Below are 26588 nucleotides of genomic sequence, written 5' to 3' on the forward strand. Positions count from 1 at the left end.
TTCCATTTTTTAAGATCACAATTTCACCTTCTAGTTCCCTCAGTTTACTACTCTGTTTCCTATAAAAGTTAGTGGAATCTGTCTTTTCTCTGTTTTTTAGTAGCCCTTTCCTTGATTTTCTTTATGATCCATTCTGGACCTCATCATCTGTTAATTCATCTGCTATCTTGCTTTGTACCCTCAATTTTCTCATTTCTTTGTACTTCCACTGTGTTATGCCTCCAAACACAACCCTAGTTCAGACCAACCAGCCACTTTCTTCAAGCAGTTGAGTGTTAGTCCAAAGCATTATCTGCAACCTGAGTTATCAATTTTTTTTCAATTTTTAAAAATTATTTATTTTTGGTAGAGAAAGAGTCTCACTATGTTGTCCAGGCTGGTCTTGAGCTCCTGGGCTCAAGGGATCCTTCCACCTTGGCCTCCCAAAGTGCTGGGATTGCAGGCATGAGCCACCATGCCTGGCTGTCAGTTTTTTTAAACATACCGCTCATAAGTTTTTTCTCCCAGATTTTTATTTATCTTAAGTTTCCTGTGCCATTTATCACTCCAGTTTTAGGTGAATTTTATTCTTATTTCACAAATAAATAATGAAAGCCTAGGTGTGAACTCCTCAAAATCTAGTTTTCTTGTCCATCTATCCTATTCTTTACCTGTCTTCATTATCTTCACTATTATCTTAAAGGAGGGTAAGCTCCTCTTATCTCATCTTAACTTCTTGTCTCCTTTTCTATATCATCAACCTTTTTACCTCCATTATCTTCTTTCTTACTGTAAACATGAACAAGTCTCCCATCTTAAAAACAGAGACAAATCCATGCAGCAATCTGTGATCCTTACTAATTACTACTGTTTTATTTCAAATAATAAAATAGTCAAACTTCAATGGTGTCAGATTCTTTATAGAAAAAAATTTTAAAATATCCAAACTTCTAACAAGTCTTTTCCTCACCTTCTACTTATTCTTAACCTACTACAGTCTGGATGTGTTGGCATCTTAAATTATTTTTGCTCAAAAGAAAGCTCATAATCTCATCCGTCAAACCTGCTCTTATTCTTTATTCTCACTAACCTAGTTAATGGCCATATGGTCTTTATGAGCTAAGGCTTTGGAATCAGACAGATCAATGTTGCTCTGTAACTATTCTAAGTTAGATGAAAAATGCATGAAAAGTGCCTGTGCATAGAAAGTTTTCAGTAGCCATTATCTTGGCTACTGAACATCACATCATCATCTTGCCAAGAGTTGTTCTACTCATCAGTCGTTCTCACTTAGGTTAGAACAATTTTCCTTTTTAGTCAAATCGTATTTTGGTTGTCCTTAAAATCCTTTAGTGGCTTTTCATTGTTTGCAGGGTACCTTTCAAACTCCTTGTATATACAGAATCTTTAAGTTGACACCTGCCTGTCTTTACAATCTTACTACTCTACACTTTGTTGTGTGTACCCTGTGCTTTAGCCATATTGAGCTTCTTTTATTTCTTTCACTTAAGTTAATTATTTACTGCCTACTACAGACAAGGCACAGCTGGGAATATCGCAGAGCATAAAACTGACAGGAAGCCCGGAGATTACATTCAGATGGTGAAGATAGACAAAAAAAAAAAGAATACATAAATGAAAATATGTACAGCTTGTAATTATTAATGGGAAGGAAATACATATTAATATGATTGTTTTGACTTGGAACTACCCTGGATGGGGGTTCTGAGGAAGGCTTTCTGGCTAGTAATATTTGAGGTAAGAACTGAAAGTCAAAATGAACCACCTGTTAAATGAGCTGGAGAAAATACATTCCAGGCAGAAGTGATAGTAAGTTCAGTATTCTTATTCTAAGATTTGTATGAAGCCACTAGCACATTTTAAGCTTCTGGGATGTGTAATTTATATTTTTAAAAGATCATTCCCACTGCTCTGTGGGGAATGCTTTCAAGAGTGAGAACAGTGATAAAAAGGGAGATCAGTTAGAAAGCTCTAGGCTGTAAACACTGGTAGTAGTAGAGAGGGAAAGAAGTTGAGGTATAGTGGAGAAGAGTGATGAATTGGATAGAAAGAGGCCGGGTGCAGGGACTCACACATGTAATCCTAGCACTTTGAGATGCCAAGGCAGGCAGATCATTTGAGGTCAGGAGTTCGAGACCAGCCTGGGCAACATGGTGAAATCCCATCTCTACTAAAAAAATACAAAAATTAGCTGCATGTAGTGGTGCATACCCGTAATCTCAGCTACTCAGGAGGCTGAGGCAGGAGTATTCTTAGAACCCAGGAGGTGGAAGTTGCAGTGAGTCGAGATTGCACCACTGTATTACATCCTGGGCAACAGAGTGAGACACCGTCTCAAAAAAAAAAAAAAAAAAGACTGAGACTAACTGGGGTTGGAGTGGTTTGAGGATAGGCCAGAAGTAAAGGCATCTATTGTGGATATGTTAACTTTAATAAAATTATTAGATATCTAGGTGGATCGCTTCTCAGCCTTTTGGCTAAGATCAAGTGTAGATACCTAGGTGGAGATGTTAAATGGTCAATTGGTATCTAAGTCTGGAGCTCAGGAGAGAGATATCAAGAGTCAGAAGAACATAGTGGATGGATTTGCGTTTGTTTAAACAGAAGGGTCTTAAGAGGTGACAGTTTTATTGGTGCAGCTAAGTTTATAAGTTTGGGGGGAAGATAAGGAATAGTTTATTTATATTTATTTAATAGTTTATATTTTGTCACCTAGAGGGTGGCCTCCGAGAGTGGGAAAGCACACTTTAAATAAACTTGAATCCTGATGGGGCAACTTACTAGTTACACGAACATGGAAGAGTTAACCTCTCAGAAGCTTAGTTATATTTCAAAAAAGGAGCCTCAATGTAGACTAATATATTCCAGTAATAATTAAAAGAGGTATTATACTACTGTGGAATCTTATTCATCTGAATTGTATAAATTGGAGTTCCTACCATAGCCTTAAGCCTCTTCAACCTTTTCTGGAACAATGCAGGGTATAAATTAATAACCACAGCCTTATTTTTCTGCTTTTGCTTGATGTACCTTCATTGTTCTTTGTTAATTCACTTCCTTTCCAGCTATACTCTTCACCTTCTAGTCTGAAAGTGGTACTGATTAATCTCTCATCATTGGGCAAGAGCTGGGTTTAGAAGATTTTATTACTGTATTATATTTTATAACTCCTTTAGAGATTTCTGCTGTATAAATAGTTTACATAACGTGAGAATTTCTATAATTACTGGCTCTATTCAAGTTCCAGAATAAAAACAATAGAGACATTTGAGACCAGTTTACAGCCCATATAAAGTGAAATGTATTAAAGTACTCTTTCTTTAAATGTATGTTTGTAACTTCCCAGAGATGGAAAAAAAGCTGAAAGAAGAAAGAGAAGCTCGAGAGAAGGCTGAAAATCGGGTTGTTCAGATTGAGAAACAGTGTTCTATGCTAGACGTTGATCTGAAGCAATCTCAGCAGAAACTAGAACATTTGACTGGAAATAAAGAAAGGATGGAGGATGAAGTAAGAAAAATAGTACTGACTTTGTTCATCTATTACGAGAGAAACGGTTATATAAGTTATGACTGAAGAGTTATCTATAATTTAAACACCATGAAGGAGATTTGAATGAAATAATTGACATGGGTCTATGTTCACTGCTATATGGTCACCGCAGCACCTAGAATTTTCCTCTTCAAATAGTTATTGAACATTCACTCTGTGTGATCTATGCCATTTTTCACTATGACAGTATAACTATATTGAAATGTCACAGTTCCTTCCCTGAAAAAACTGACCATCTGTTTTAAAGAAAAAAAAAGTCTTTATTATAATGCATCTTACATCCCCAAAGAAAGAACATTGCTCTTAGATTTCAATAAAAGTGTTTAACTGCAGTCTTTCCTGGCGTAGATTGATAGCACAGGGTATACATTTTATAAAGCAGTTAATAAAAAGATAAAATGACAATATGTCCTGGTGGTTACTATATGTACTTTAGAAATTATTTCTAAGACTGAAAGTAGGAAAGCCTTTTCAAGAAGATGTAACATGTTACCTAGATTTTAAAGGTTGAGTAAGACTTCAAAAGGTAATAGTTTTGGAGTCAGGGTTTTACTTGCTAGAGGGAATATTATCAGTAAAGATATGGATAATAAAGTGAGTACCAGGTGTTTAAGAAGATGGGTAAGTAAGGCATAAAAAGGAACTTGATAGAACTTTAACTTTTTGAAGGAAAGACGGAGACATGTTGAGTAGTCATGGGAGAAATTTGGAGGCCAAAGTATTGATACTCTTTAAAACTTGCATGGGTCACCAGGCACGTTGGCTGACACCTGTAATCCCAGCACTTTGGGAGGCTGAGGTGGGCAGATGGGCACATTGCTTGAGCTCAGGAGTTTGAAACCAGCCTAGGCAACATGGTGAAACCCCATCTCAAATACAAAAATCAGCTAGGTGTGGTGGCACATGCCTATAGTTCCAGCTACTCAGGAGGCGGAGGTGGGAGGATTGCTTGCACCTCAGGAGATCGAGGCTGCAGTGAGCCGAGATTGTGCCATGGCACTCAGTCTGGACATCAGAGTGAGACCCTATCTCTAAAAAATAAAAAATAACACTTGCATGGGAGCTATAGGTGAAAGCACTTTTAGAAAATTCAATCTGGTAGTGGTATATAGAATGGACTAGAAAGAAGAGAAATTAGAGATACCTATTAAAGCTAGCATGCAGGAGGAATGTATGTTCAAAATTTGAAAGATAATATTCAGTCATTTAAAAAACATAATTTTTGACTACCTACTATTTGGCTCTGTGCTAGGAATTGGGGGTTACCGAAGTGAATAAGATATAGATGGTACTGACTTTGTTGGAACTTACAGCCAGGAGGGAAAAATGGATATTAAAATGGTAACTACAAGCATTGCAAATAATAAAAAGAAAGTACTGAATGCTATAGGGGTGTATTACTAATCACATTTGGGAGTTACAGAAGGCTTTGCTAAGAGTATGACATTTGAGAGCTGAAGAATGAATAAATGAAGGAGGATAAAACAGAAGGAGTAGCGCATATAAGAACTGTGAGGTGAGGGAGAATTTGTTGCATTTGAGGATCTGAAGAATATGATTGGATTGTAGAGAATGGCCAATGATAGGAATAGAATTAGAACAGATCATGAAGGCCATTGTAAACCACTGTATGAATTTTGAGTTCATTGGTCCCAACACCTAATAAACACTTCAGAAATATTTGTTGAGTTGAATAAAACATACGTTTGGTTTGTTTTGTTAAGCTTTGAAGGGTTGTAGAGTAGAGCACATAAACAGGTAAATGTAAGTACTCCATTCAAATGTTCCCCCAGAAATGGCTTTTTTTTTTGGAGACAGAGTCTCACTGTCACTCAGGCTGGAGTGCAGTGGCGTGATCTCCGCTCACTGCAACCTCTGACTCGCAGGCTCAAGTGATCCTCCCATGTAGCTGGGACTACAGGAGTGTACCACCATGCCTGGCCAATTTTTGTATTTTTTTTGTAGAGACAGGGTTTCACCGTGTTGACCAGGCTGGTCTCAAACTCTGGGTTCAAGCCATCCACCTGCCTCAGCCTCCCAAAGTGCTGAGATTACAGACATGAACCACTGTGCCTGGCCCAGAAGTGAGTTTTTATAATCACCTTGTACTCCAGAATTTGCATGCTGATTGGGGTAGAAAGGAACCAGAATCTTTTTCCCTCCACAAGATCTCATGTCTGAAATTTGGGAATTAATTTCACTTAATAGTAAATCTACAGTAATAAACACGTGGAACAATGAAGAACTCTTTAAAATACTAATATTTGCTACTAGTACCATGAATTATAATGTACTTGATTTGGTTAGTATTCTTTCAAATAATGTCTAATAAATTATTTAAGAGATTTAAGATCCCAATTATTTTTCTCATTCATAGGTTAAGAATCTAACCCTGCAACTGGAGCAGGAATCAAATAAGCGGCTGTTGTTACAAAATGAATTGAAGACTCAAGCATTTGAGGCAGACAATTTAAAAGGTTTAGAAAAGCAGATGAAACAGGAAATAAATACTTTATTGGAAGCAAAGAGATTATTAGAATTTGAGTTAGCTCAGCTTACGAAGTAAGTCTTTAAAATAACATTGTGATTTCTTTTTTGTGTTCATCGACTTGTGTGTTTGATATTTTACATATGTACAGATTATGTACTTAGAGTTTGTGAAAGACAGAAAAAAGTATTTAGAAGTAAAAGAATTTACTTGCAAAGGTTTTCAAGGGAGTTCAGGCTTTGGAAAGACCACAGTTTTCTCATCTGATTTTCATGTCCACAAAAGTCATCACACTTCTTCAGGTTAGAATTACAAAAATCACAGCGCCTTGTAGGAGATGTTCAAGGTTTATTTCAGAGGCTAGAATTAGACATGACACTTTGTTTGTTTTGTTTTGTGTCTTTGGTTCATCTCAAAAGGCAAAAATGTCTTTTTTCTTTTTCTGTTACTCTTGGGATGTGATATGCCTGCTTATTTGAAATGGAGAACAAGCAAGATCAAGAACGCTTTCACAATTTGTCTAAGAATTTGCTTCACAAGTTTAATGTCAAAAGTGGATATATCTTATGCCAAGTCCTGTGTTTTTATTTCCTCCACATTTATTTTATCGTATCATCACTTGCTAGCTTCATTTACAAAAGTGATTCTTGGATTAAATTGTCAGTTTTCATAAAATTGGATTTATATTGGTGAAATTCTTTTCCTCTTTTAGGGCCACCATTTTCACAAAAATGTGTTTTATATTTTTTTTCTCCAAAAATACTCTCACTCAGCATTCAGTGGAGATTGGTGTAGACTTTCTGTCAACCACATGCCTTTTGAGATACTGAGAGTACAAAGCTATTACTGTCTAATATGAAAGTCTAGCAGCTAGATTTTCAAGCCTAGCTGCTGGGCTTTCGTATTATACAGTAAATAATTATTGAAAATCTGTGTCTTTGGGTTACATTGTGTTTCCATCTTTCGGACTCTGCTCCTATGTGAGTTGTGTTTATGTATGTATTATATACATGCAGTTGTCTATCTACGTTCCTCCTTGTTTGTCAGTTTGTTGTTCTTGCTTTCCCTTCTTACCTGATGATTCATTTCCACCAGCCCCTTTCTTGTGCTTAATTGGCCATAATATCTACTATGCAGTACTGAATTATTATTTATTAAATATAGTACTATGATATATAGCACTGAATTATTATTAGATTTTTCATGCCCCACTTTATTTACTGTAGAAGACATTTTCTTTCCTATGACTGCTTAAAATATGGTATCAATTTTATTTTTTCATTTTGGATAGATCCACAATTAATATTCTCCAAAAAGTGATCATCAGTAGAAAAGGGTTCTCACTACTTTTGCATACCATCATTTTATAAGGAGCAAGATAGAACCGGTGTGGCCTGAACAAGTTAATTAGTAAAATAATGAATAATGAAGTATGTTTTTTAAAAATAAAGATTGTTTTAGTAAACTTTTTTATATTAACAACTTAAACTAAGAAAAAATAAAATGTAGTATAAGTAGGAGCATTTGTTCACTTGTTTTTCTTTTCATCTGAAGACAGTATAGAGGAAATGAAGGACAGATGCGGGAGCTACAAGATCAGCTTGAAGCTGAGCAATATTTCTCGGTAAGTGAGAATCATTTTTAACATACACACTGTTTCAAAATCTGACTTAAAACAAGGTATTTAGATGCTTTTATGTGAACTATAATTCTTTTTCAAATGACTCTTCATCTTCTAATAAACATTGTGACTTTTCTTCTTTTTGTTTGTCCATTTGTTTCTTGGCATATTAGGCTATCATTGGTATATGTTTTTAAATTGTAAAAACTTTTCAGGCCAGGTGTGGTGGCTCACACCTGTCATCCCAGCACTTTGGGAGGCCGAGGTGAGTGGATCACTTGAGGTCAGGAGTTCAAGACCAGCCTGGCCAACATGGTGAAACCCCGTCTCTCCTACAAATACAAAAATTAGCCGATTGTGGTGGCAGGCACCTGTAGTCGCAGCTACTCAGGAGGCTGAGGCAGGAGAATTGCTTGAGTCTGGTAGTTGGACATTATAGTAAGCCAAGATCATCTGTGCTCCAGCCTGCGTGACAGAAAGACTCTGTCTCATAAACAAAATGAAAAACTTTTAAATATTGTTGAAAACTCTTTCCCTTGAGTGTTTGCTAAACGTAATTATTCAAAGTATCTACTGCTAACTTCTGCAAAGTGATCTGTAGCATCCATACGCTTTCTTGCCATATGCTTCCACAGAGCAGTCATCCAGTGCCTCCAAATGTTTGGATGGATGTCAAATGACTTGTGGTGATTCCTGTGGATTCTTGATTTTGCTTCTAGAAAATAGTACAAAACCTGACCCTATCTCAGTTCTGATTTATTCCATTGCTTGTGGGCATTGGATTAAATGAGCATTCAATTCAATAAGCTGTTATGAACCAAATTTTAAGATTTGTCTTTTTTCTGGGTTTTCAAATCAGATTATTTTTCTTTTTATCCCTTCATTGATTTACTTATTTGAATTTCAGTATTTGAAGTCAGAGAGATAAGAATCTGAGTCCTAAAGGCCAAATAGATTAATTTTAGAAATTATAAATACTTAACCTAGAGTAAGCCCTTATTCTTTCATTTGCATTCCCATAGACATTTATGTATTTTTTTGCCTAGAAAAGTGCTATTTCTTAGTGTAATAAGTAAGTGTTAAAGTAGTTCTCCACAGCTGTTTCCTGGCCCTTGCTATTTTTTCACCTTCTCTTTTTCTTTTAAAATAAAGAGGGTAGTTAAAAAGAAATAGACATCAGAACTGGAAGTTCACTCTGTAACTTCTGCACTAACACAATATGAGTCTGATGTGTTAAATATTTTTCACTGGCATTGGCAAAAGCTTAGTGAATTTTGTAAAAGCCATTGTTCTGAAATAAGCATATATTATAGATATGTTAGCAGAATACTTGATAAATCTTATTTGTGGATATTTCTTTTTTTTTTTGAGACAGAGTTTCACCCTCTTGCCCAGGCTGGAGAGCAGTGGCGCGATCTCGGCTCACTGCAAGCTCTGCCTCCCGGGTTCACGCCATTCTCCTGCCTCAGCCTCCCAAGTAGCTGGGACTACAGGCGCCCGCCACCATGCCTGGCTAATTTTTTGTATTTTTAGTAGAGATGGGGTTTCACCATGTTAACCAGGACGGTTTTGATCTCCTGACCCCATGATCCGCCCGCCTCGGCCTCCCAAAGTGCTGGAATTACAGGCGTGAGCCACTGCGCCCAGCCCTTTTGTGGATATTTCTTTACCTGTCTCTCAACTACCCAGTACATCCCACCCACCAAAACAGAAGTGATTTTTCTAACATTGGTCAAGAATTGATCTAACCTTTAAATTAGTAGTATGTGTTAAATTTCTTTATAATGTCTTCCCAAATCTATAATACACTTTATTAAGCTATAATTTCTTTCTTTCTTTTTTTTTTTTTTTTTTTTTATGAGATGGAATCTCACTCTGTCACCCAGGCTAGAGAGCAGTGGCACGATCTTGGCTCACTGCAGCCTCCCACTCCTGGGTTCAAGTGATTCTCCTGCCCCCGCCTCCTGAGTAGCTGGGACTACAGGAGCATGCCACCACGCCCAGCTAATTTTTTGTATTTTTAGTAGAAACGGGCTTTCACTGTGTTAGCCAGGATAGTCTCAATCTCCTGACCTTGTGATCTGCCTGCCTCAGCCTCCCAAAGTGCTGGGATTACAGGCGTGAGCCACCGCACCCGGCCATTAAGCTATAATTTCTATATAATATACCCATTTTAAGTGTACTGGTTAGTAAATTTTGACAAATACGTACAACTGTGTGACCACCAGCACAGTCAACATGTGGAACATTTTTTTTTTTCACTGCAAAAAGTTCTCTTATGGCCCTTCACTCTACATTTTCCCCACCCACCTCTATACACAGACAATGACTGATTGTTTTCCATCATTATTGATTATTTTCACCTGTCCTAGAATTTTATCTACATGGAGTCACATAGTATACACTCTTTAACACGTGGTTTCTTTCAGCATATTTTTTAGATTTCTTAGATTTACATGTTGTATGTATCAGTAGTTCATTCCTTTTTATTGCTAAGTAATATGAATTAATCACAGTTTTGTTTTTTGTTTTTTTTTTTAACCCATGTATTGATGGATATCTGGGTCATTTCCAGTTTGCAGCTGTTATAAATAAAACATAAGGGAAATTCATGTGTAAGACTAGGTGTTGACATATATTTGCATTTGTCATGGGTAAATACTTGAGAGTGGAATTGTTGGATCATATGTTAATTTTTTAAATTTATAAGAAACTGCCAAATTGTTTTTAACCCACCATAAACACTTATTTCTTCTTGTCACTTGTTTTGCAGACACTTTATAAAACCCAGGTAAAGGAACTTAAAGAAGAAATTGAAGAAAAAAACAGAGAAAATTTAAAGAAAATACAGGAACTACAAAATGAAAAGTATGTCCATTTTACTTTAGAACAAGAATCAGTACTGCAACAGGCATTCTTAAGTTTTAAGATAGTGAACAGATGTGCCATTATTCTGGTGGGAATGGTATAGAACACAGTTTATTGGGCTAATTCAGAACAAATCAGATTAGGCTGAAATTTGCCTTTATGGTGAAAAAACAATGCTATAAATCAACACTGTACCAATTGCAGAGATACATTAAACTGACAAAAAGTTGGTTTGACAGTTGTTTTCAGGGGTATCGCAATTTCTTTTTTTTTAATTTTTTTTTCTTTGAGATGGAGTCTTGCTCTGTCACCCAGGCTAGAGTGCAGTGGCGTGATCTCGGCTCACTGCAACTTCCACCTCATGGGTTCAAGTGATTCTCCTGCCTCAGCCTCCTGAGTAGCTGGGATTACAGGCGTGCGCCACCACGCTCCGCTAATTTTTGTATTTTTAGTAGAGACAGGGTTTCACCATGTGTTGGTCAGGTTGGCCTCGAACTCCTGACTTCATATTCCGCCCACCTCGGCCTCCCAAAATGCTGGGATTACAGGCATTAGCCACCACGCCTGGGCTAGTATCAATTTTAAAAGATCTATTTATATATAAATCATGCTGTCTTTGCAAAGCATTATTTTAAGTTAGGTAAAGGTATTTAAGGTCTTCTTAGGATTACTATGCAGGTTATGGCCAGGCATGGTGGCTCATGCCTGTAATACAAGCATTTTGGGAGGCTAAGGTGAGAGGATCGCTTGAGCCCAGGAGTTCAAGACCAGCCTGGGCAACATAATGAGACCCCATCTCCAAGGAGAAAACCTTATAAAGCTATTTCAAGTTTAACAGCTTCATTTTAGAATTCAGCTGACAGGCACAACAAGATAGTAACTCGTGCGGAGTATCTCATAGCTAGGTAATGTCAGAACAGACACTAGAACTAGTTTTCCAACATTGTTATATTCTCTTTACATTTAATCACCTTTGAAAGACTGTTTGTTGTTGAAACAAACAATTACAGCAAAACTAATACAGTTTTTATGAATTATGACAAATGTCATTATAACCATCATCCGTGAAAGAGAACCTTGCAATCCACTTCAGAAGCCCACTATATCCCACCTCCTAATTATGCCTTCTTTCCTCCCCACCTCAAGAGTAATCACCATCCTAATATTAATTTGTTGAAGAAACTGGATTTTTTTGTCCTGTAGATGTTCCCTCGGTTGCGATTTTATTGATTGCATTTCTGTAGTTGGTTGAACATTCCCCATTTCCCTTATGTTTCCTGGAAGTCAGTAGTTATATCTAGAGCTCCTCTGCCCAATATGGTGGCCAGTAGCCACATGTAGTTACTTAAATTTAAATTCAATTACATAAAATTAAAACTTAGTTCCTCAGATGTACTAGTCGTATTTCAGGTGCCCAGTAGTCACATGCAGTTAGTGTCTACCATATTATAATAGATGGTACAGATATAGAACATTTCTGACATCCTAGAAAGTTTTATTGGACATTTCTGATTTGGAAGCTTAATCAGATTCAAATCTGATTTTTAGGAGGAAGAAGACTAATTCATATATAGCCTTGTACTTTCTGGTTGCCTATTTCTGTTGTTAACAACTATGGCATTCACTGTTAGATCCTTAATACATTAGGTGTTGCAAACTGGAGGTACTCACTTTTATCATTCTATATTTTTTTTTTGTTGGAATACATAACTTTTATTTTTACTAGTTTTATAAATAAACTTAGACTTTTTGTTGTTTAACTTTGTTAAGTTGATTACAAATTAAGTATAATTGCATCTTTTTGCAATTAAGTTGCCTTAATTGAGTTGATTATGTTGATTAAAATATTTAAGGTCCAAAATTGACAACAGTTTGTTGCAGAGCTGTATATTATCATAAATTTTAGCATCACAGCGGGTGTCAACATACTAATTTAGTGGCCAAGTATCATAGTTAGGTAACCTGATTAACTGGAAGCTAAGGTAGACACAAAGCTGCATTTCTGGTTATTCTCGGATACAGTCATATTGTAGAATCTAGTCTGTTACCTACCATTTGTATGGTATTCACAGTGCAATATGCAATCCCAGGTGTATGCATTCACTGTGACGGGGACAGTATAGGCAGAAGCCAATCAGTGATCTGAGGAACAGAAAGAGAAAGTGATTAAAAGTGCCAAATATTCACTCCATACTATATTGTTTCAGAGTTGATAAATTTTCCCTTTTTCATCTATTCATCTATTTAAGACAAATATATAGATCACCACTATTGTGCTATAAGTACTGTGCTTTGTGCAGCTATCCAATTATTAGTAAGTTATGATTCTTCAAGTGCTTCAGAATCAAGTTAGGAGAGATATAATCAAGGTATAGTGGCTATGCCGAAGGATACCTTGTCTTACCATGTGGGATTCAGAGAACATTTCCTAACAGAGATCACAACCAATGGAAAGTAGAACTAGCCAGGGAATGGGATGTGGGGAACAAGGGACAATATAGGCAGAAGCCAATCTGTGATCTGAGGAACAGCAAATGGTTAGTTCGTGACAGATAAGGCTGGAGAGAGAAAACTGAGTCAGATTACAAAGGACCTTGTGTATCATGCTGAAGAGTTTAAAATATTGAAAAGTGGGGACTTTTGTTTCTTCTGTTGTTGTCTATTGTCTATTCCCAGCACTCCAATCAGGGACTTTCAGAGAATAAGTATTCAATAAATATTGAATGAAGACATGAAAATTCTAAGCTAATGACTGATAAGTATTTTAGAAAACTCACTCTAAGGAGTGGAGAATGAATTGAAGTAAGGGAAAGCTGGGTGGATACAGGGAGCCCAATTATATAACCGCTGGAAAAACTTAGATGTAAAATTATAGTGGAAGTTGGCAGTAGGAGGCAAGTGCATAAAACGAAGTAGGAAGTAAAAGAAGTAGGATTTGTAGATTTGGAGGCATAGGGGTAAAGGTTAGGATAATTTTCAGGCTGACTCTCAAGTTTCTGACTAGAGCTGTTGAGTTGATGGTAGTACTGGTCCCTGAGCTAAGGAATGCCAAAATTGTGAGATGAGAGGAGAGATGATTATTTTAATTTCAGGCCTATTGAGTTTGAGGTGCCTATGGGATGTCCAAACAGAAATGGATACCACTGTATTTGGGTTTATTGCTTTAGAATGCAGATAAAAGATAAGAACTTGAAGCTGATTTGATAGTCTTTGCATACAGAAACCACTAATATAGAGATCTGTAAAGGTGATTGGGTATCTCAGAGTTTATAAACTAGTGAGCCTGTGATGCCATAGGTGTAACTAGACTGTAATTAGTGGGGTCTAAGTGCAGATATATTCATTATGTAAGTTGTAAGGATTATAACAAACTGAAGATCTCACCTTCTCAGTTCCAGCCATTTGTTACCACATGATAACACTGGCCCAGTATGTCAAGATCTTCCGATTTTTCAAGAGAAACCAAGAATCTGAATTTTTATGTAAAAGGTTGACCCAAAACTCTTTTAGGTGTGTGTTTGTGTATGTGTCTGGATCTCTCCAGAGAATTTTCTAGGCTTTGAAATATACCTGTGAACAAGAACAAAGCCACTCTTTGTAATCTTATAATCCAGAAGAATATGGAATTATTGATTATTGAATTCTTTTAAGAGGTAGGAGAATAAGGGTGAGAGATTGACCTTAAATATTAGTAAAGACAGTCTTTCATTATGGAGAGTTGTAAAGGAAGTCTGGATGAATATATAGATGCAGGGGGCACTGTTGTAGACTCATTTGGTCCTCCCAGGTAGCAAATTGTAACCCATAGTGTAGGATCAGAAGACACAAGGGCTGAGGAAAGACTATTAGCTCCTAGACTTTTAAAGAATGGGCAGAGGAAGGGAAACCAAGAAGCTACCAATAGTATAAGAGAAGATCAGAGCAGGATATCACAAAAGCTGGGGTAAGATAATATTTCAAGAAAGAGAAAGTGATTAAAAGTGCCACATATTGACTGGGCATGGTGGCTCACGCCTGTAATCCCAGCACTTTGGGAGGCCGAGGCAGGTGGATCATGATATCAGGAGATCGAGACCATCCTGGCTAACATGGTGAAACCCCATCTCTACTGAAAATACAAAAAAATTAGCCGGGCGTGGTGGCGGGTGCCTGTAGTCCCAGCTACTCGGGAGGCTGAGGCAGGAGAATGGCGTGAACCTGGGAGGTGGAGCTTGCAGTGAGCCTAGATGGTGCCACTGCACTCCATCCTGGGCAACAGAGTGAGACTGTCTCAAAAAAATGAATAAATAAAAATTAAATTTTAAAAAGTGCCACATACCCACAAAGGTCAAGAAAAACAGTCATAAATTGTCCCTTGTGTTTATATTGAAGGTTATTCATTATCTTGGTGAGAACAGCGTCTAAATAGAGATGAGAATAGGTATTAAAGTAGATTGAGACTGAATGGAAAGGGTAAAACAAGAGACAGAGTATATCTAACAGCCTGATTAGCCTTATTTCTATTCAACAAACCAATTAGTCACTGTCCTACCTCCAGGTATGTACATTGCTCTTCTCTCTGCCTGGAACAGTTTCCTCCAAGTATCTACATGGCTTACTGCTTGGCCCTTCTCCAGGTCCACATCATTTGAGAAGGCCTTCCCTGAATACGCTTTTTAAATTGCAAACATCCCCACCCCACTACCTTGGTGCCCAGTTCATCCTTCCCTATTTTATTTTTCTCTGTAGCACTTATTCCCTCCTAATATATAATTTTCTTACCTGTTGTATTTATTGTTTTTGTTTTTCCACTAGAAACAAAGCTCTATGGCAGGAGGAATTTTCAGATGTTTCGTTCTTAGGTTCAATTCATTGCTGTATGTCTAGCACCTACAATTGTAACTGCAGCATTGTGATGCTCAGCAAGTATTTGTTAAATTAAACAATTCAGGAGACTTGGCTGTTACGGCAAGGAGATGTAGCAGTAGCTAGAGGAGAATGTGAAGGAGAGCACTTTCTTTTTAACCGTAGTGTAAACTTGAGCATATTTAAATGGCGCATGGGAAGGAGATCAGAGTAGGAATAGCCCCACATCTATTCATTCAAATAAATAAAATTTCTGAGCGCACTCTATGGGCCAGAGAATTTTCTAGGCATTTGAAATATACCTGTAAACAAGAACAAAGCCACTCTTTATAATCTTCTAATCCAGAAGGATATGGAATTATTGATGATTGAATTCTTTTAAGAGATAGGAGAATAAGGGTGAGAGGTTGACCTTAAATATTAGTAAAGACAGTCTTTCATTATGGAGAGTTGTAAAGGAAGTCTGGATGAATGTATAGATGCAGGTAATTTTACCCTGAACCATCTAATTCTTTCTTGCTTTTTCTCTTGCACAGTAGCATAACCAGAGATAGAAATATATTCTGGATTAAATAGGTTTTCTGGTGTTTTAAAGTATAACCCAGATACTTTGATCTTAACTTAACACAAAGCAGAAACTCCAGATAAGAACATGTCGTGAACCTGAAGCCCTGTATTATAATAGCTAGCAGAACCACTCCCAGTATTCTTAGACTTGGCATTGGCAGCATTTCCTTTCTTTTCCTAAAGTACTAACTGTACTACTCTCCTAAGAAAACTATTTCACATCTCGTCTCTACTCAGATCTCCAGCTTCTCCTTATTCTTGTACTTAGCTAATGGCCTTGCTTCCTAAAAATCAGAAGAGAACATCTATTTTCTTTCACCACCATAGCTACTAACTTGTCTTCATCAGAGTAGAGTATCACAAAAACTGGGGGAGGAGGATATTTCAAGAAAGAGAAAGTGATTAAAAGTACCAAATATTGCTGGGCACGGTGGCTCACACGTGTAATCCCAGCACTTTGGGAGGCTGAGGCGGGTGGATCACCAGGTCAGGAGATCGAGACCATCCTGGCTAACATGGAGAAACCCCGTCTCTACTAAAAATACAAAAAATTACGGGCGAGCACCTGTAGTCCCAGCTACTTGGGAGGATGAGGCAGGAGAATCGCTTGAACCTGGGAGGCGAAGATTGCAGCGTGCCGAGATTGCGCCATTGCACTCCAGCCTGGGCGACAGAGACTGAGTCTCCAAAAAAAAAAAAAATTATGACTCCAACAATTCTCTTATCTTTTCTACATCAATTTTTACCTTTTTGTAGTCATTATCATTGTTATATAAACATATTTAGATATTTCCTTTAAAAACAACCCTCTTACACCGGGCATGGTGGCTCACGCCTGTAATCCCAACACTTTGGGAGGCCAAGGTGGGCAGATCCCCTGAGGTCAGGAGTTCAAGACCAGCCTGACCAACATGGAGAAACCCCATCTGTACTAAAAATACAAAATTAGCCGGGTGTGGTGGCACATGCCTGTAATTCCAACTACTCGGGAGGCTGAGGCAGGGGAATTGCTTGAACCCAGGAGGCGGAGTTTGCAGTGAGCCAAGATCACACCATTGCACTCCAGCCTGGGCAACAAGAGCGAAACTGCGTCTTTTAACTACATTATCTACATGGTAGCCACTATCCCACTTTTCTTTTTTTTATAGCCAACTTACTTGAAGAGTAACATACCAGGTATCTTCCACCATCTTCTTCCATTCTCTCTTGAGCTCACTCCAGTCATACTTTTGCATTCATCATGCTAACAAAACAACTCTTCTCAAGGTCAGTGGGGTCTTCCTAATAGTGACTTCTCAGTTCTCACCTTATTTCATAGCAGCGTTTGACTTAGTTGATTACTCTCTTGAGAAAATGTCTTCATTTGGCTTCTGTGACACCACATGCTGTTTTTTCCTTATTGAACTGGCTACTCTTTCTCAGCGTCCTTTGTTCCTTTTTCCCTTCTAATTGATGAGACCCTTAAGAGTTTGGAGCACTCAAGGGATTACTCCCTACTTGTTCTCATCCAGCCTTGTGGCTTTAAATGGTGTCAGAGTCCAAGTACATTCTCCCTTGAATTCCAGACTTACGTATCCAGCTGTCTAATTGACATCTCTGCTTGAGTGTTAAGCACCCCACATTTAATGTGTCCAGAAAAGCTTCCTGATTCCCTCACCTTGCGAACTGCTCCTTCCTGTCTTCCTCATTTCAGTCCTGAACAATTCTGTTATTCCTAGTTGTTTAAGTGAAAAATTTGGAGTCATTCTAGACTCTTTTTTTCTTACGCTCTAAATGCAGTCCACCAACAAATTTTCCCAGTGTTAACTAAAAATTATGTATAGACTCTAATCACTTCTCACCACTTGTACCATTTACTGACCTGGTCCAAACTGCCATCATCTCCAATCTTGATTATTTCAGTAGCCTCCTAACTGGTATCCCAGCTTCTGCCATTGTCCCCCTGCTGTCTGATCTTAATACAGCAGCCAGAATGATCTTTCTAAAACATCAGAGTACCAGAATAAATGCCAAACTCCTTGTATTGCCTTGGAAAGCCTTACAGTATCTGTTGTTCTCTTCCCCCTACTTTTCTTCTACTGTTGTCTTAGCAGAGAGGCCTCCTTGATCACCCTGTAATAAAAGTGATCATAACTTTCCATATTTTATCTTGTATTATTCTCTGTGGCATACTGTATAGCACTTATTCATTTTTTAAATTGCCTGTACGACCCCACTAGTGCATGCTCCCTGAGGGCAGGAACTTTGTTACTGCTATGTCTATTTATATATTTATTTATTTATTTATTTATTTATTTATTTATTTTTGACACAGAGTCTCACACTGTCACCTCAGCCTCCCAAGTAGCTGGGATTACAGGCACACACCACCACACCTGGCTAATTTTTGTATTTTTAGTAGAGATGGGGTTTCACTATGTTGGCCAGACTGGTGTCCAACTCCTGACCTCATGATCTGCCCGCCTCAGCCTCCCAAAGTGCTGGGATTACAGGTGTGAGCCACTGCTTCCGGCCTGCTGTATCTCTTAATTCCTACAACAGCGTGATGCATCTCTGTGTGTGTGTGTGTGTGTGTGTGTGTGTGTTTACTATATGTCTCCCTCTTGAGGCTTCAGGCAGAAAGTTTGCATTGTAATACTCACTAGAAAATAGGAGGTGGAAGTTACTCATTCAGAACATATTTATTGAGCACCTACTCTGTTCAGGGAATACAGTAGTGACTAAGAGAGCTTATCCAAGAGAGGCTCTTTGAGAAGAGTAGGCAAACTGGAGTTGTCTTGGTCTGAATGTCAGTTCTGAAATGTTTTAGTATCATTTCCAGGGAGCATTCTCAGATTAGTTTGTAGTGATTTGCAAATCTCTTATAAGTTGTCATAATCTCATTTAATTTCGGAGCTGGAAGGGACTAATTTAACCATCTCATTTTAGAGATTTGATGAAACTGAACTACAGGAAGTGTAAGGGACTTGCCCAGTATCTCTACTCAATTAGTTAATGATAAAACAGAGATAAAGGTCTGGGTCTAGCCTGCTGATATACAAGTCAATGACTTTTCCACTATGCCATGCTGCCTTCCATTCCAAATCCACAAGAAATTTCTTTTCAAAAGCAGACTATTTGCTATTGCTTTATTACCTTTTTTAGTTGAACACAATATGAGATAGAAAACTAAATAGTTCTTTTATAATTTTTCGACATGTGAGAGGTTAAATTCATTACCTTTATAGAAAGTTTGCAATGGATTTAAATTTATTTTAAGCAATAAAATAATTCTTTTTATCATTTAAAGTTAATTGTGTTTTTAAGAATATGATTAAGTTGGAAGAATGAACTGAATTTGTTTACATCAATTTCTCTTAAAAAATTGTTGCAGAGAAACTCTTGCTACTCAGTTGGATCTAGCAGAAACAAAAGCTGAGTCTGAGCAGTTGGCGCGAGGCCTTCTGGAAGAACAGTATTTTGAATTGACGCAAGAAAGCAAGAAAGCTGCTTCAAGAAATAGACAAGAGATTACAGATAAAGATCACACTGTTAGTCGGGTAAGTGTGATAGTCAAGTAAGTTATATAAAATTTATTTAAATCACAATAGGTCACATCTTAAAGTATTAGGGTAAGTGTGTATGCAAGTGTACTTACTTCTATTTTAATACATAGTGGTCATTCTGTACTCATGTATAAAATAGTTTGTATAATACCAAACATTTGTTAATTATTGAAATTCTTGTTCAAGATATTGGGCTTTTGTTTGTATAGGCACAGAACCAATGCAATATTGGACTATTTTTCTGGCTGTAGATCTTATTAGTTATATTTCATATGAAGTAATGGCTTAGCTTAAATTCATTTGTTGTTCTCTTAATACATTGCAACTGATTTTATGGGCCAGAATTCTGTGAAATACAGAGAAACCATTTGGGAATGAGGAATTCTTGGGATAATATATAAATCCATTATAAGAAAACCAATACTCCAAACAATTACCTATTCCTTAGGTTTATACTGTAATCTGTATAGAATCATGGGACTAAAAAGAGGAGTTAGATTTTTCTTCTAAAGCCACTATCAGTCGCTCTGGGTTCCAGTTTTGCCCCTAAGAAGTTATATGGTCTTGGCAAAGTTGGCTTTAACTTCTCTAAGCCTCAGATTTCTCATCTATAGAATAGAAATAGTAATATCTCTTCCACATGATTGTTATGAGGATTAAATAAGACAGTAGACATAGAATGATTAATATAACATATAACAAGTAATGATTATACATTACTAAAAGTAATCTATAAATAAATGTTTTTATTATCGTTTTCATCATCAATATTCAGATAAAGATACTGAAGTCCAGAAAAAGTATGACTTGCTCAGGGTCACATACTAGGTTAATCGCAGAGCTAGAACTAAATACAAATTTCTTAGTTTGCAATCTAGTTATCTTGCCATTATGTATGCCCCCCTTTTGTTCATATATGTATATCTATATGCATACAATGAAATAATTTTTGGATGCTGTTAACTACTTTTAAATATTTTTGATGTAATTATATTTACATATTTGAAGCTGGAAACCAGACATTTGCTGTAGTTCAGCAGTGTCTGACCTGTCTTTATCTAGCAGTATATTTAAAGGTTATTGCCTGAAATATGAGAATAGCAAAGAGGCTGGAGCTTAAACTTTTGTGTGCTTTGTTTAGCTTGAAGAAGCAAACAGCATGCTAACCAAAGATATTGAAATATTAAGAAGAGAGAATGAAGAGCTAACAGAGAAAATGAAGAAGGCAGAGGAAGGTATGTAGAATTTTTTAAAAATAATCATGTTAAATCAAATTCAGTGATTTATCTTTACCTATGTTGTGTTAGGTTTCTAAGATACCTGTTTTCATATATTAAGTAACTTCTGTAGCCTTAAGAATTATCTTAATGAAGTTACTGAAAGTTACTATGTAATGTATACTTATTTGAATAATTAAGGACATCGTTAGTTTGAAATGCAGAAATTAAATTAATACCGTACAATAACATTTAATATAATTTGTTGACAGAATATAAACTGGAGAAGGAGGAGGAGATCAGTAATCTTAAGGCTGCCTTTGAAAAGAATATCAACACTGAACGAACCCTTAAAACACAGGTATACATGCTTTCGATCTTTTCCACATGTTCATTTTTGAGTTAATCATTGCTCTTTATGCACTTTTTCCTAAAACCAAGGCTTATAAGGTTCGAGCTTTTCATCAGAACAAATAAATTATCTCCCTGCTAACTATAAAAAACTTATTTGTGAAATAGAATTTCAAGGCCAGGCGCAATGGCTCATGCCTGTAATCCCAGCACTTTAGGAGGCTGAGGCCAGCAGATCACTTAAGGCCAGGAGTTTGAGAGCAGCCTGGCTGACACGGCGAAACCCCAGTTTCTACTAAAAATACAAAAATTAGCCGGGCATGGTGGTGCGCTCCAGTAATACCAGCTAGTCAGGTGGCTGAGGCACGAGAATTGCTTGAACCCAGGAGGCAGAGGTTGCGGTGAGCAAAGATCATGCCACTGCATGCCAGCCTGGGCGACAGAGCAAGACTCGGTCTCAAAAAAAAAAAAAAAAAGGATTTCAGTTAAGAAAGCTAACTTGCCTAGTAATATTGTATAGTTGTAGAAGATAAGAGTATGTGGCCAAGGCATAGAAGCTTTATTTGCTAGTACCCAACCTCAGAGTAGGATTAGCATACTCTTGATTCAGTACTGGGTTGTAAAGTTAACCAAAGAAAGGCTCCTGGTTCTTAAATTTAAGTAGTGTGATAAGTCAGTGTTAGTTACTTGTGCTACCAGTTATCATGTCTCAACCGTCATGAAGTTGTCCTAATTTTCATACACACAAAAAGTCCTGCTTCCTGATTTTGAAGAAAAAAATACATTTTAATATTAAATTGGATGACTACACTATTTATCTTTATTAATAATATTTTAATAGGCTGTTAACAAGTTGGCAGAAATAATGAATCGAAAAGATTTTAAAATTGATAGAAAGAAAGCTAATACACAAGATTTGAGAAAGAAAGAAAAGGAAAATCGAAAGCTACAACTGGAACTCAACCAAGAAAGAGAGAAATTCAACCAGATGGTAGTGAAACATCAGAAGGAACTGAATGACATGCAAGCGGTAAGGTTTGTGTGTGTGTATGGACATGAGTGTGAAGGATTATTTTCTTAAATTATTTCTGTATATACTTGTTATCTATTTATGTTGTTTAGATTGGGAACAATCAAGGGTTCTGCCTGTTTGGTTTCAGACTGAAATTGGGATATGGCTGTTATAATATTAACTATAATTGGGGTAGAGGTTTTGAAGTATTGTAGCTTATTTATTTTCTCTAGTCAAGACTCACTTTTTTGAAATCAAAATAACAATCTTAATTTTTTGATACCTCTTGGCTTGTTAATAGAACAAAATTGAGAACCTGGTCTCGGGCACTTAGATCTAAGCTTTTTAGCTCCATCAGTTGTGATTTTTTGAAGTTTTCTATACCTTTAAAGCTACTTCATTTGGAGCCAGAAAAGCATTTTCTTTTGTTGTAACTTTTTTATTTTGATGGCTTATGTTTGAAAACAAAAACTCTTTTTAAGGCAAGGAGAAAAGGAATTTGTCCGAGCAATGTATTATTGAGAAAGAACTTGACATTTCTGTAGTGTATCAAAATCTGTGGTAGCAAACATTCATGAAGTTTACTGTACATTTTTAGTATTAGCAATTTAAATTACTTTATTATATTTCAATTAATAATGTTGGAAATTGTTTTAGCTTGATTATATTATCTTGATACTTTTCAAAATTAGCAATTGGTAGAAGAATGTGCACATAGGAATGAGCTTCAGATGCAGCTGGCCAGCAAAGAGAGTGATATTGAGCAATTGCGTGCTAAACTTTTGGACCTTTCGGATTCTACAAGTGTTGCTAGTTTTCCTAGTGCTGATGAAACTGATGGAAACCTCCCAGGTAAGAATAATTCTGTATCATTCAAACATGTATAAATGTCATGGAAATTAGTGTATATTTCTTTCATTTGGTTTTCTACCTCCTTGTCATTTTGTCCATGGATTCCTAAGAAGGAATTCTTATTTCTGATAGCCAAGGCCTGATGATGATTATAAACTTGGTGTATTTTATGGAGTAGAGCAGTTGTAAGAAATCTTAGGCTATATAAATAGACCTAAGAAGCTTTACCTGAATAAAAACCATAAGAGGTTTATGAACCTATTTTGAGCAGCCTAAGTCCACAGTGAGAGTCAAAGCTGCTACTACACATCTCACTATTTTTTAAAAGTTGTACATTTTTGTGAGTAATAGCTCTTTAACATTTTATGTATTCTTGTGCTAAAACTAAGAACTGTACTTTATCATCAGAACCACAGCAGCTATATATAGAACCCTATCTAGTGGAGTAGTGATCAACTTCAATCAGACTTTGTTAAGTTTAGAGAAATAGATAAAATGGGTTGGGCAGTGCAGTAAGAGGCCAGGGGTGTCAAATAAAGGCAGGAATGAGTGGCTAAGATTTGAGACTTTTTTCTGTGTCTTCTTTTTCCCAGTGGAGAATCAATTTAAAAATAAACACAACCTCATTCTTGGTTTAATCGTCATGTAAACTATCATATATTTATGTACTTTACAGAGATGAGAAATACACATACTATAAGTTCAATTTAGAAATAAAATGAATAGGTTATCATTATTAAAACATGCATTTACATATACACAGAGTCTTAGTTCAGAGTCTTGGAAGTTTTGTATACATGGTAATAAACTTGAAAATAGATTTTAATTAGTGTATTTTCTGAATAATACATAAATAGGAAGATATTTATGAAGCAGCATGTTTGATATTGGCATTCTGTTTTAACAGATATTACTTGTTATTGTGAATTTGATATAAGGAACTAGATGAGTCACTCAGAAAATTTTATAGTATCTTTCTTGGTCAAGAAAGTGGGACTCAAAGTGGGAAATGAATTCAGCTCCTCTCTGTATGCCATGTGATCCCTGGCCTCATTCTTGTGTGGCTTTGCTAGGTCAAAATCAGGTATCTGGGAATGGAAAGGCAGTGAAGAAATATTTCTTATTTTAATGGTCAAGGAACTCCTCTGTTTACCTATTTTTGGCTCTCTGAAACTGCCTACCTCTTGAGAAACTTGCAGGTACCCATGATTCATTATTGTAGGATCACTTTGAATTTAATAAGAACCTGTAGCTTTAGTAGTTGTTTGAACATCTTTCTAAAGTTAGACTTAATCATCACTAAGAATATGACTTTTAGAAGTGTTTGGCTACACTCTTTGAATTGTTGAACTGAATTTGTAGGTTAGATTCCCACTTCATTAACCCTGAGATACTTCTGGAGTTATTTAGTATAGGGGTTCTTACTCTATGTATGTACGTATGTATGAAACAGTCTCACTCTGTTGCCCAGACTAGAGTGCAGTGGCGCGATCTTGGTTCATGATCCTGCCTCCTGGGCTCAAGCGATCCTCCTGCCCCAACCTCCTGAGTAGCTGGGACTACAGGTGCGCATCACCACACCCAGCTAATTTTTTTAATTTTTTGTAGAGATGGGATTTCACCATATTGCCCAGGCTGGCTTTGAACACCTGAGCTCAAGCTGTCCGCCTGCCTTGGCCTTCCAAAGTGCTGAGATTACAGGCATGAGCCACCCGCCTGGCTGACCTTGCTCTATTTAGTGTCAATTCGAAATCCTGACCAATTTTATTTTTATTCCACCTATTTCCCTTTAACTATTTATAATGCCTTATATGCACCTTAGTTTTCTTAGTATTGGGTTAAATATGTCAGAAACGGGCACATTATTGGTGAATGCTAGTTAGAAGATTTGAGTTGAAAGATGAGCTGGTGGGACTGCTAATGAGGAAAGTGATTAATTTTACCCACCATTGTGGCTGATTCAGAAAGGCTAAGCTCATAGTGCCATCAGCTGGCTTCATTGGCAGACTTAGGCTGGGAATCCATTTAGATTTCAGAATCCCGACCTAATAAATTGACTTATTGAGCAAAGAGATTTTTAAATGTTTCTACTAGCTCCATTTTCAGTATATTTCTTAGAATATTAGTGTACTTTCAGGAATTTTGTTTTAAGGTTATCAAAGTCCAAACCAAGTGGGGCAGGGAGTACTGGTGGCCATTCTCCCTTGCTAGAAAATGAGGCCAGTTAATACCTCTTTTCCTATTACTGTGTTCTTAATTTTGAGACTTTATAGAATCTCAACAGTGCCGAACCTTGACTTTCATATTGGAAGTAGAAATTAATGGATAGTCTTTGTCAATATTATTTACCTCTCTGTGGGTCAGATATTTTGCTAGTAAATTGAAAATCTGTATTAAATCCACCATTTACTAGATGCTCAAAAATGGTCCCTGCCAAATAAAGTTAAGGTTTTGCAGTCATATCTAGGAAGAATTGTTAAAGAATGTTGATATTCATTCTTAATATTAGATAGTTACATATCATTCAAGTGTCTAAAAAATGTCTTGAAGGTAATGGCTAATGATTAATTTTTACTTCAGTTTAGAAAATTAGTAAATGAATATACATATTAAAAAGGAGAGGACTTTGAATAGATTAAGTTTACTGCAAGTTAAAATAATGGCTTTTTGAAATATGGGTCACATTTTTCAGTTTTTTTTTAAGTAGTTGGATGGATAAACTGACACTGCAACTTTTATTATTTCCCTTAGATTTCATCATTCAATATAAAGATTATAATTTAATTATCTGGTACATCTAGAATGCAGCCTCTATGAATCCTCAGTGGCCACTTTGTTATTAACTAGCTTAAATATTAAATCTCCCTTCTAAAATTCTCAATTCTAAAAACCTTATTAAAAAATGTTACTCCTTCTCTGACTTATAACTCTTTGAAGTTCTTGAAGTCACCTTCATTCTCTTAATTCTTTTATGTCTTTATCCTCTCTTTGGTTCTGTAGAAGGTTGTGACTTAGCACACAATACAAACATAAAGATTTCCCCTAGGGTTATGGATGCCTGTTGCCTAGATGACAAAAAACTTTAATGTGATAACTGTTTCTTTTCCTCATTCTTTCTCTTTCCTTCTTTTGGAACTGTTAACCGAGACATCTGAAGAGAATGTAGAAATAGATGATGCATTAGGAAAACTTGGTATTGATACTCCAGTAATATTCATTATCTCTTATGGATTATTTGTATCATACCCTTTTCCATCCAGCTTGACCTTAGGTTATGTAACTTAAACCTGAAAATGGTGGATCTCTTGGTGTGTTTCCCAATATTTGAATATATGAATGTTTCTGACCTTGCCCAAATCTACAGTGATTTGAAGTTGGTGTATCTGACTTGTTGAGTATTGATTTAATTTTCTTTTTTATATCACTTTTGAATTTAATTAAAGTGTTTTGAAATGGTTCTCTAGCCCTGTTTCTTAAGCAGTATGTTTGTGGTATAGCTAAATAAATTAGGTAGTCTTCAGAAGTTAGCTCTAATGTTTGAATTCGCTATATCGAGTATTGATGTACATATAGTTAGACTGTCTCTTACTTGGGTAAAGAAATCGCTGATATTGCAGTAATATATACATCTAACTTCTTATAAGTTAAAATTGTTCTACAAATATATTGTATA

General features: G+C 36.5%; 1 protein-coding gene across 2 annotated transcripts in view; it reads left to right on the forward strand.

The window, feature by feature from the left end:
- The window catches only part of ROCK1 (Rho associated coiled-coil containing protein kinase 1), a 178305-nt gene that overhangs the window by 138735 nt on the left and 12982 nt on the right, over positions 1-26588 (forward strand). For both annotated transcript variants that reach the window (XR_004029649.1, XM_030810668.1), the window contains exons 19-27: positions 3347-3507; positions 5927-6111; positions 7592-7661; positions 10432-10526; positions 19312-19477; positions 20625-20718; positions 20973-21061; positions 21893-22081; positions 22756-22915. Coding sequence is in view for 1 of the 2 variants with exons in the window: in XM_030810668.1 (XP_030666528.1) it covers positions 3347-3507; positions 5927-6111; positions 7592-7661; positions 10432-10526; positions 19312-19477; positions 20625-20718; positions 20973-21061; positions 21893-22081; positions 22756-22915 (1209 nt within the window). In the remaining variant the exon portion in view is untranslated. The remainder of the gene's footprint in view (positions 1-3346; positions 3508-5926; positions 6112-7591; positions 7662-10431; positions 10527-19311; positions 19478-20624; positions 20719-20972; positions 21062-21892; positions 22082-22755; positions 22916-26588) is intronic.

Source organism: Nomascus leucogenys, chromosome 4 (assembly GCF_006542625.1).
Source record: "Nomascus leucogenys isolate Asia chromosome 4, Asia_NLE_v1, whole genome shotgun sequence".
NCBI lineage: Eukaryota > Metazoa > Chordata > Mammalia > Primates > Hylobatidae > Nomascus > Nomascus leucogenys.